Consider the following 12,717-nt stretch of genomic DNA (forward strand, 5'->3'; position numbering starts at 1 on the left):
GCCCTAGCTACAGACCGCAGCTGATAGAGGCTCACCGTTATTGCTAGCATCCAAACAAGTGAGAGGAGTAGAGAGGACCGGCTTGAAGAAAGTAGAAAGCAAAGACAGTTGATAGCACCACAGCCAGAAACAGGCTACATCTGCAGCAATTGCAACAGAAACTGTCTCTCAATGATTTGGCTATAACAGCCACAACAGGTGCTGTAATCAAAATTCACATTAAAATCAACTAGCTGTTAAGTAATTTGTATCCCGTTATGAAAAAGAAACTTAGCTAAATAATTTCGATCCAAAGTCTATTGTCTTTTAAGACAGAAAGAGGCCAATAATATATATATATATATATATATATATATATATATATATATATATATATATATATATATATATATATATATATATATATATATATATATATATATATATATATATATATATATATATATATATATACACACACATATACACACATCTACATACATACATATATCTACATACATACATATATACACGTACATATATGCATACATATGTACACGTAAATGTACATACACACACATATACATATACATGTACATACATACATTATGCACATACATATATGCATACATACATACAGTATATACGTATATGTATACACATACAGTACATATATATACAGTGTGTATGTATACAGTATATATATATATATATATATATATATATATATATATATATATATATATATATATATATATATATATATATATATATATATATATATATATATATATATATATATATATATATATATATATATATATGTATTGTATGTCTTCCAATCAACATACAGTCGGTCTTTTCTTGTATAATAGCGAAGTCATCTACAAAACACACAGAACACAACAGCTAAGCATACAGTAGCACACAAGCTAGACACACACAATAAGTGTCCGCAATTGAACAATATTGCAGTCTAAAACACGACATTTATCAATATAATCAAGTACCGAATAATAAAAAATAACAAAAAGTATATTAAAAGTATGTTATATTACAAAGTATCCAGTAACAAACATGTCCGCATCATTCAACTTCTTGCGTCATAAGCTTAAATAAATGAATTATTGTGACCACTGGGTGTCGCCAAAAAAAATTAACAGCCTACTTCAAAATCATAAATCTGTCATAAGGTTAGTGTTTTTCATAACCACCATTACTCTCTTGACTAATTTACTTGATTAAACCTTTACTAACATCCCACACAACAATATAATAAAAATATGTACTTTTATGCTGTAATGTTAGTGTTTTTCTGTCGACGAAAAAAACATTTTGGAATTTGAATTAAATCATGATTAATCAGAGGTGATTTACTTGCTTGAATGATTAAATTAGCATAAAGAAGACCCCAATATTTGTACACAAATGCACTTTTATTGTCAGAATGTCATCCAGGAGTGTGTTTTAATGTTTTACTTGAATGCATGTCATTTATTTGCACAAAACTTGGTAAAAGCTTTATCTTATTTTATTCAGGCTGTATTTTGGAGTGAAATTTGCCAGCGAACACAACAGTCGAAGTCTCTTCACTCATTTTTGTACTGACCCATGCATTGATCTGATCACTGACCGTACAGCGGTTAAGGTAGAAGGTCAAACTAAATTGCATGATTAATCTAAGTGTGTACATGATTAATGCAATACTTTTTTTGTAATTAATCACATGAGTTAATGCTTTAATTTTTACAGCTATATATAAATGTATATGCGACTCCGAGAGGGACAGGCGGTAGGAAATGGATGGATGGATGGGTGTATATATATATATATGTGTATATACCGTATTTTTCGGACTATAAGTCGCAGTTTTTTTCATAGTTTGGCAGGGGGTGCGACTTATACTCAGGAGCGACTTATGTGTGAAATTATTAACACATTACCGTAAAATATAAAATATTATTTAGCTAATTCACATAAGAGACTAGACGTATAAGATTTCATCGGATTTAGCGATTAGGAGTGACAGATTGTTTGGTAAACGTATAGCATGTTCTATATGTTATAGTTATTTGAATGACTCTTACCATAATATGTTACGTTAACATACCAGGCACGTTCTCAGCTGGTTATTTATGCGTCATATAACGTACACTTATTCAGCCTGTTGTTCACTATTCTTTATTTATTTTAAATTGCCTTTCAAATGTCTATTCTTGGTGTTGGGTTTTATCAAATAAATTTCCCCCAAAAATGCGACTTATACTCCAGTGCGACTTATATATGTTTTTCCCCTTCTTTATTAAGCATTTTCGGCCGGTGCGACTTATACTCCGAAAACTACGGTATATGTATGTATGTGTATGTGTGTGTATATATATATATGTATATATATATATATATATATATATATATATATATATATATATATATATATATATATATATATATATATATATATATATATATATATATATATATATATATATATATATATATATATATATATATATATATATAATAAAGATTAAGATTAAAGTACCAATGATTGTCACACACACACTAGATGTGCTGAAATTTGTCCTCTGCATTTGACCCATCACCTTGGGGAGCAGTGGGCAGCAGCGGCGCCGCGCCCGGGAATCATTTTGGTGATTTAACCCCCAACTCCAACCCTTGATGCTGAGTGCCAAGCAGGGAGGTAATGGGTCCCATTTTTATAGTCTTTGGTATGACTCGGCTGGGATTTGAACTCCAACCTACCGATCTCAGGGCGGACACTCTAACCACTATATATATATATATATTTATATATCTTGTACATTCTATTGGGGGTCTTTTTATGTTAATTTAAATTATGCAAGTGAATAATATCCTGTGATTAATCATAATTAAGCACTAATACACTTTTTAATTTTTTAATTTTTTAATTGCACCATTCAGTGGACTCCTCAAAGTGTCTTTACAATTAAAAAATGTATTACAACACCAATTGATGATGTCAATTAGGTTTGTCTGTAATTGTTAAATGTTTTTAATCAAATTGCATTAATGAGGAACCCTTTGTAAAATAAACCCATAAAAATGTCACCTCCTCCTCAAAAAAGGGCACATGATGTATGTATGGTAGTAGTTTGTTGAAACAAAATAGGATACGCAGACTTGGCAAAACTACAGGTTGGAGTATGGAAGACATCCACTGTCACGTCCGTCGGTTTGTGTACGACACAAAAAATATATGGTAAGAAATCAAGCAGCGTTTTGATGTACAAGTACATTGTGCAACGAATAGTGTTCATGTAGAAGCATAATAAATCCATATAAAATTTCTCATTTCCACAGATGTGTTCTTGAATTTGCTTCGATAATAAATAAGTTTGATTGTATGTAATGTGTCCAGACTTTTGGTACTTCTTCAATGAGCAGTACTACATACCAATAGTTTACTGTTAAAATGTGAATATTACTTTTGTCCTTTATGCTTTGATTCTGTTTTTAGACTCAAGCGTACCTCAATCAAGTTTAAATAGTCCATCAAGCAATGTAGGACTTTTCCACTTGGCAGTTGACCTTGGTACTTGTCAAAGTGCAGCAGCACCCCCTGTAGTTCAAAAAGGGAACTCTTCATGCTTTGCCATGAAGGCGCCGATTGGCCTGCACTCTGTGTCATGTGCAAGGCCGTTTAATTGACATCAATCACAAAACAAGATTCTTCATATTTAGGATCATTCTCTATAGAATTCATGTTGTGAAATACACTGTAAGCTTTTTGTGAGGGTATAATTACTGCAAAAGGACATATCATCAGGGAAAGTGATATTTCATCACTGTGTCAGAGCCTTTTATCCACTTGACCATGTAGCTTTTTCATTTTATACACTGAGCTTTACACAGTCCTCGACATTTGTGTGGCCTTCACCTACTGTGTGCTTACTATAGTCCTTGCAGTATCTAATTAAATACCCACATTTTAGTCACCATTATACAGTATCTTCCCAAGTAGCCATTCGACAGCAATTCAACTTGGATACACTTAGGAGTAATCAGTGTATAGCTTGTATAACAGCATATATTTACTATCCACTAAAAGAGACAGCTATTAGGTCAGATACATGTTGAATCACACTAAACAGCAACTCCCCAGTACCGGCAGCACTCATGCACGACAATAGCCACTATTATCTTGATACTCACTTGTGCTGCCAGCGATTAGGTACATTTCCTGCAATACAAGCGGTAGTCTGACTACTCTAAACATATATATAAGTTTACTATGTTTTCTATTGTATACCTTGGCAAAATATGAGAATAAGGTTGCTGAAATGGGATGAAGTGCTGAAGACAAAATGGGGATGTTGTACCTGGGTTTTTGTAAATTTAAATGATTTAAATATGTATATAATTTATTTGAAGAAAAAAAAAAGGTCACCATAAATGTTAATATAAAATAATCATAGCCTTAAAAGTTCAATAATGAGGTTTGCTTGCATTAAATTAAGAATGTCTAAAATGATCTACACCCTTTGTCAAAATACAAAATGGTTTGCTGCACCTGGATAGTGCAAACCTTGATTTTGAACACTTCACTCAACACAGACGTCGTAACGTCATCAAAGCTCACCTTTCAACATTCACACACAGCACCAGCATTATGGAACAAGGATGAGGTGAGAGAATAAAGGTGCAAATATAATACATCTACAGTGTATGTGGCAGCATAGAAGAAAGTTATGTACAAGTTTCACTGTTGCATCTCCTTGCCCAACTGTGGTGCATTCAAAGACCCTCGGTTAAAGTTTCAAACAGAGGTGTTACTAGTTTTTAAAGACTGGAGCAGACTTAACCCACCAAGAGGTGCACTATTATTGATATAATGATAATAATCATTATGTATCATTCATTAAGATCCATATTATCCACTGATAATAACCACTGATATCTATCAGCTAATCTCCACTTTACACTGAAGTAAGGGAAAACTTGACAGATTCATAATTATATTTAAGTAAATAATGATTAAAATAATTTTCTGGCCACTGGGTATTACATTACATTGTTTTTGTTTCAATAAACCCAAATAATTTAGGGGGGTTATCAACATATGTTGTAGATATGCTGATCACATTTTAAAAAAAGTCAAAAATCTAATTAAGGTTTTTACATGTGTTCTAAAAAGCTGGTTTCAACTAAAACCATTTAATAATTATCTTATTTAAATTTTTAGTGTGTGTTAGTGTTGTCCCGATACTAATATTTTGGTACCGGTACCAAAATTATTTCGATACTTTTCGATACTTTTCTAAATAAAGGAGATCACAAAAAATTGCATTATCAGCTTTATTTTAACCAAATGTAAGGGTACATTAAACATATGTTTCTTATTGCAAGTTTGTCCTTGAGTAAAATAGTGAACATAAAAGAGAACTTATCTTTTATTAGAAACAAAGGCTCCTAATTTAGCTGCTGACATATGCAGTAACATATTGTGTCATTTATCATTCTATTATTTTGTCAAAATTATTAAGGGCAAGTGGTAGAAAATGTATTATTAATCTACTTGTTCATTTACTGTTAATATCTGCTTATTTTCTCTTTTAACATGTTCTATCTACACTTCTGTTAAAATGTAATAATCATTTATTCTTCTGTTATTTGAATACTTTACATTAGTTTTGGATGATACCACAAATTTGGGGATCAATCCGGTACCAAGTCGTTACAGGATCATACATTGGTCATATTCAAAGTCCTCTTGTTGGACATATTTCCTTAGTTTATAAACATAATATAAATAAATAAAAAACGAAAGAAGATGTTGGGATGCCAAAAAATATAATCATAGTAGTATCGACTAGATACGCTCCAGTACTTGGTATCATTACAGTGGATGTTAGGTGTAGATCCACCAATGGCGTTTGTTTACATTTTGACGCCGGTGAGCTACGGTGTGTAGTGAAGCATGTTTAGCTATTCCTCGTCCTGCAGGGATGATACTTGTAAGAAACGTACTTTATTTGTCGCCATGGAGGCGAGGAGTAGTGATTTAGAAGTAGCTAAAACACTGCCGACTGGGGCTGGACTTTAGCCGCAAGCTAGCTAGCCATGTCTTAAAGCACCTCTTCCGGTGGGCGTTTCAGTGTTATAACTTCACCTTTATCGTTAGTTTTTAAGCCAAAACGCGTCCGTTCTCCCTTTTCTGTCTACACACTGTGTCTGTTTGTAAGTACTCTGTGATTGTGCGCTGCCTAACATGCTCGTCTGCTCGTAAACCAGCAATGACACAACGTGACGGCGACGGGGACGCGGGGGGTGACGGACCGGTACTTTTCGGAGTCGGTATAATACCGATTCATTAGTATCGCGGTACTATACTAATACCGGTATACCGTACGACCCTAGTATGTGAACATACCAAGTGTGTGGGCATTGGCATTGGAGTTAAGGTGGGATTGGGGCCCAGAATTTGGTACGACACCTAAATGTACCTAAATGTATTCACTGAGGTGCCAGAATGCACAAGCAATCAGCTGATGTTGCTCTTTCCAGCATCCCATTGGCCAAATATACACAACATTTTTTATTTTACTTACACAACGCCGCCATCTCTTTAGGAAGGTCCGCCCCAAAGCGACCAAACAGGTTGCTGCTGGCCAGCAGGTCAAAGGGCGAGTGGCTCCTCATAGAGCTGAAGGGGAAGGGGTACATGGCGCGAGAGAAGCCGGCCATGTGACGCAGCTGGTGCTCCCTGTTGGTTGCCATGGTGTCACAAAGAAGCGGACGTTTCTCGATAGCTGAAGCCGAGAGGGGCTGGTGCCATTCAGCCCCTCTCTGGTTGGGATGCAGGGAGGCAGGAGGGATGCTGAGGACGGCCCGCCCTTCGCGGTCTGCAGAGGATGGAAGAGAAAGAGCATTTAGACGTAGGAAGCGGAGGACAGCGAGCGTTGAAAGCACATAAGTCAGAGAGAGAACACAGCAATGGCTTCTTCTGCCGTCTGCGTAGTGATTTCAAGCAAGGCCATATGATTTCAATCAGCACAACTGTATAATGAAGGCTCTCTCTGTTCCCCCTGCCAGCACGCCATCAACACGGGTAAAATTAACCCTTCGCTTAGAACAGCACGCACAGGAAGTGTTTTTTGCTTTGCCGTGGCGTCCCACCTTTTTCTGTCTTTTTGGATTCCCGCTGTGCCTCAATGACCCGGTGGAAAAGTTATACGAGGGCTGCCCCCTCTCGGTTCTTCCTCACCCCCCTTTTTAGTCATTTCACGAGTGGGCGGGGCTTAAGTCCCCGTGGTAGCGCTGTGGTAAATGCAACTCAGCCAAAGAATGTCTTGTTGTTTTGGGCCTGCTTCAGCATGCGAGTCAAACACTCGCACACACTGGTGGAGATCTGAATATACAAATGTCTTCCACTGAAGTGAAAGAGCTTCTTTTTTTTTTTTTTTTTACTGATTCAGCATAAAAAATATCTTAAAATAGGCAGAGTGGGATACAAAAAAAGTGACTTTTGGAGTGACTGAAGCAGGTGAACTCATACCAGCTTTAATGTGAACTCTTCCACATGTGGAGGAAACACACACACACGTACACACCCGAGGTCCGAGGTGTAGCTGTTAATGCGATGTACTTCACGTCTTTGTTGTAAAAACGTCTTGCAGTCTTCGCATTTTTAAAGGCATAACGGCACCGCTGCTGTCCAAAAACAACGCATCACTTACTCTGAACAATCCACAAAACCTCCGTTTGGAAAGTTTTTATAGGACTCATTCCTGTGACAGAAAGTACATCCAGTGTATACAATCCTCCACATCCATTGCTTCTTCAAAGTCCAGGCACGAACCTCAAAAAATGGTGAAAGCTGCAAAAGGGATTATCCAATAAATGCTGCCAATACTGATCATTCATTAGTGGCACAACACTGATACCATTCACATGTATGCACTGAACATGTATTTATGGTGAGCACTATTGACAGTTTAATTATATCAACACTTTAAACGTATTCTCCTTTATTGCATACAATGTTTTGAACATAACAAAGTACACAATAACTCAAAAACTATTACTCACTGAAATGTTTTGCTTTTTACCCTGAAAGTCATCCTGTGTCCAGGGGATTCGTCTCTGACTCTAATATCAATCATACCATTGTATCGACACCAACAAATTATGGAACGACCCGCCCTCCCTTTACGTGACGCATACATAATGCGCACATTATTTGCTATTATATTATCCCCTCTCAAGACTCTTGTTATTCTACTTGTTAATTTCCTGTTAATATCTGCTTATTTCTTGTTGTGGTTTGTCATATCCTGATATTTTTTTCTGCATTTAAAGCACTTCCTTGTGGTCTACATAACATCTTTGGTAAAAAATGTTTGCATAGAATGTTTTACAGACCTATTTAAAGCTATTTTTTTCTCTCTTTTAAAACGGTTCGTTTTGAGAGGCGGAGTTGTTAGATGCAAATAAACCCCTCTTGCTCAATAAGCATTCGGTAGAAATGTTTTGTACAACAACAAATAGAGGCTTAAGATGACAAGGTACGCTACGAGCTACATCGCAAATGTAACAACAGATTATAGAACTTACCCATTCATTGACAGGCACAGGCAGTGATCCAATTAAAAGAGGACGATGATGCTATTGTCTTAGACTTCCTTTTATTGTCATTCCAATTTGAACTTTGCAGTACAGATAGAAGGCTAAGCTAGCTACACAACAAATCGAGCTAACATTGCTAACATATTATTCACACATTTCTAACCTACTGTTATTACGTAGCATTTCATTGTCTCCTCCATTGCCACAAATAGTAGACACCCAGCCCGCCATAAAGTTGGTTTTGCAAAATAGGGCCTCTTTAATACTTTAACTGCACTGCTGCTTCAAATCCATGTAAACATTTAGCCATGCTACTGGCTACATAATCATTCGCGAGGCTTGCGAACATAACACATTATAAAACTAACTGATCCATTGCCAAACATTGTAGGTACTGATCCAAATAAAAGTAGTTTTTAGGCCGATTATTGTTTATTTTGCCAGTGATGCTATTGTCTCACATTAGAAGGCTATGCTAGCTACACAAAAAATCAAGCTAACATTGCTAATGTATTATTCACACATTTGTAACCTACTGTTATTACGTAGCATTTCATTGTCTCCTCCATTGCCATAAATAGTAGACACCCAGCCCGCCATAAAGTTGGTATTGCATAATAAGGCCTCTTTAATACTTCAACTACACTGCTGCTTCAAATACTTGTAAACAGTTAGCCATGCTACTGGCTACATAATCATTTGCAAGGCTCGCGAACATAACGAATTATAATACTAACTGGTCCATTGCCAAACATTGTAGGCACTAATCCAAATAGGCAGATTATTTTGTATTTTGCCAGTGACGCTATTGTCTCACATTGGAAGGCTAGGCTAGCTACACAACAAATCAAGCTAACATTGCTAATGTATTATTCACACATTTCTAACCTATTGTGATTACTTACTGTTTCGTTGACTCCTCCATTGCCATAAATAGTAGTCACCAAGCCCGCTATTAAAAGTAGTTTTTTGGGGGGGGGTTTTCCCAGAAAATCCATCCTTTTGTGAAGGTCTGAGGTTAAAGCAGGGCCAATTTTTCCCCAAATTTAAAACTACTTCCTCAAAGTAGAAAGCACATTGCCACGAATGATAAAAATTAGAGGTACGGCACTCTTTACATCAGATGAGGCTAAAAGTTAGTGTGGTGACATGTGCTGGTTAAAGCAAACAAACAGAACCTTTTTCTTTCATTGGGTTTCATCATCCACATGATGTAACACAGCCAGTTTTACAGCCATTTTATAAATTGGCTCAGTCACGCAAGGATGTTTGGGTAAATGTCTACCATATATGGATAATCCGTTGACGTCACATACTTTATAGCAAAAACGTCACAAAAGGAGCAAATTCTAAACGGACCGCTTGTATAAAAGAAGGCAAGTTTGTTTCATAAATATCTCTGAAATGCCTCCACCGTTTGATTTCACATTTTCGGGACTTATGCAGATCCCAAATACACATAAGCAGTACCATCGAGTAAAAAACGTTGGTTTTGCATAGTTTAAGCCCCTTTAAAGTTTACTAAGCACTTGCAGTATTTAATGTGCTGTTTCAAGCTAGCATGGGTCAAGGAAATAATTCAAATATGGCGCTGATCCAGGTAAAGGTGCGGATCAGGATTTTTTTTTTCTCCAAATATGGTGCCTTGTGTGAAAGTTACCCTGCACTTTATAATTACTATGATTACTGGAGTGTAAATTATAAACAAGGCTTCTGACAATTACAGTGTTGGCCCTAATATAAGACAAGTCATTGTATAAGTCATTTTTCCGACGTCTTATATTCGCGGTCTAGTCTTGGATTCTATCTTGTACTGAGGTTCAGAAAGCTTTTCTTACAGACACTCACGCAAGATCCACTGGAAAGAAGTGTGCTGACATACGCAGTACCATATTGTGTCATTTTCCATTCTATTATTTTGTCAAAATTATTAACGACAAGTGGTAGAAATTTTATTATTAATCTACTTGTTCATTTACTGTTAATATCTGCTTAATTTCTCTTCTAACATGTTCTATCTACACTTCTGTTAAAATGTAATATTCATTCATTCTTGTGTTATTTGGATACTTTACATTAATTTTGGATGATACCACAAATTTGGGTATCAATCCGATACCAAGTTGTTACAGGGTCATACATTGGTCACATTCAAAGTCCTCATGTGTCCAGGGACATATTTTCCTGAATTTATAAACATAATTTATATTTGTTGTGATGCCACAAATATCGATGTAATCATAGTAGTATCGACTGTTAGGTGTAGATCCACCAATGGTGGGGGACCGGTACTTTTTAAAGGCGGTATAGTACCGAATATGATTCATTAGTATTGCAGTACTATACAAATACCAGTACACCGTACAACCCTATTAATGAGTGATACATACAGTGATTACAAATACATTGGAGGCAGCCACCACAGATGACATACTTCACACAAAAGTCACAATTTCTCTGTGATTGCGGGTCCAAAGCTAATGAAGATTTTGGCAAAATGAGAAAGACAAGATATTTAATCTGCGAACTGAGAAACTTAATTTTTTTTTTTGCAAATAATCATTAACTTAAAATTTAATGGCAGCAACATATTGCAAAAAAGTTGGCACAGGGGCATTTTACCACTGTGTTACATGGCCTTTCCTTTTAACAACACTCAGTAAACGTTTGGGAACTGAGGAGACCAATTTTTGAAGCTTTTCAGGTGGAATTCTTTCCCATTCTTGCTTGATGTACAGCTTAAGTTGTTCAACAGTCCAGGGTCTCCATCGTGGTATTTTACGCTTCATAATGCGCCACACATTTTCAATGAGAGACAGGTCTGGACTACAGGCAGGCCAGTCTAGTAGCCGCACTCTTTTACTATTAAGCCACACTGTTGTAACATGCAGAATGTGACTTGGTATTGTCTTGCTGAAATAAGCAGGGGCGTCCATGAAAAAGACATTGCTTGGATGGCAACTTATGTTGCTCTAAAACCTGTATGTACCCAAAGATGATGTATTTTAAGTTGCTGCATTATATCTGTACAATTTTCAAACTGATATGCACATACTTAAATATATATAAATAACATTTTATATGTAATTATGTTGCATGTTTTTTTGGGGGAGCAAAAACCACTCGGGAAAGCATCATAGATCATGAGCATTAATAACAGAACAGTCCTTGGTAATGTGAGAATGACAAATTACGGTTGTCATTACAGTAAAAGTATTTTGCTGTTTCTTCCCCAGCACTTTCTCTCACACACACAAACGCGCACACACACCCACACAAAGTCAGCACAGTCAATGTTGTTTTTAAAGTCATATTTCCCATATTGACATATTTCTGTAGCTGCTCGGCTCCGCTGCGGTTTTTCTTCACCGCGAGGGCCAGTTGGGGAGAGTCCCTGCAAACTATTTTCCACAAAGAACTTTACTGTTTGACGATCAAAGAATGTCAAACACCGGGTTGGACCAAGTGGGCAGTCATTTAAATGCACATGTGTGGAATGCCACATTGGACAAACAATAACATGCGCATGCCAGCGTGTAAGCGGGGACGTCGACACATGCAAGTGGCGACAAATGCACGCGTGTAGAAGTCAATGCACGCAGACGCTCTCCGAATTTAACCGCTTGACGTCAAGGGCACTTTTTTCCCGCCCCCTAGAGTTGGATCACTTAAAAATGTATTATAATGTGGCTTCTTTGTTCAGAACTATTTTTGTCCCCATTACACGCTGGTTGAAAAACATAAAGAGTCGAGGGACGCCAAGAGAAACAAGTCAAATGGAGTAAATGAAGCCACTTTCAGCACAAGAGAAATTCATACATGAATATTGACTAAATTGTCAAATAATTTATAAGGCAGGGAGGGGTGTTCAAACTACAGCACGCAGCGTCTTCAATTTGGCCTGCGAGACATCATGAGTTCGAATACAGACCTCACCCACATGGGGTGTTTTCAAATTAATTTTAAATATCAATGACAATCTGAATGCTTCAAATTGACTGCCATTTGGTGGACAGCATGAGTAAATCAGGTCAATGACCACGAATTGCACTTTGAAATGAAGAAAGTGAAGCATTTACTTGTATGACCCAATCCAAACAACTTCCCCTCGTCATGGCGCAAAGAAAGTGC

At 36.6% G+C, this 12,717-nt stretch overlaps 1 protein-coding gene and 1 long non-coding RNA gene across 2 annotated transcripts in view; one reads left to right on the plus strand and one right to left on the minus strand.

Annotated features, from left to right (window-relative positions):
• LOC133650634 (retinoic acid receptor gamma-A-like) overlaps positions 1 to 9,194 on the minus strand; it is a 75,120-nt gene extending 65,926 nt beyond the window's left edge. Inside the window, exons 1-2 of the mRNA XM_062048125.1 lie at positions 9,123 to 9,194; positions 6,570 to 6,863 (exon numbers count right to left, since the gene is read on the minus strand). Coding sequence (XP_061904109.1) covers positions 6,570 to 6,863; positions 9,123 to 9,186 — 358 coding nt within the window. The 5' untranslated portion in view covers positions 9,187 to 9,194. The remainder of the gene's footprint in view (positions 1 to 6,569; positions 6,864 to 9,122) is intronic.
• LOC133650662 (uncharacterized) overlaps positions 1 to 12,717 on the plus strand; it is a 73,450-nt gene that overhangs the window by 36,939 nt on the left and 23,794 nt on the right. The gene's annotated exons all lie outside the window — the stretch shown is intronic.

Source organism: Entelurus aequoreus, linkage group LG01 (genome assembly GCF_033978785.1).
Source record: "Entelurus aequoreus isolate RoL-2023_Sb linkage group LG01, RoL_Eaeq_v1.1, whole genome shotgun sequence".
Classification (NCBI taxonomy): Eukaryota; Metazoa; Chordata; class Actinopteri; order Syngnathiformes; family Syngnathidae; genus Entelurus; species Entelurus aequoreus.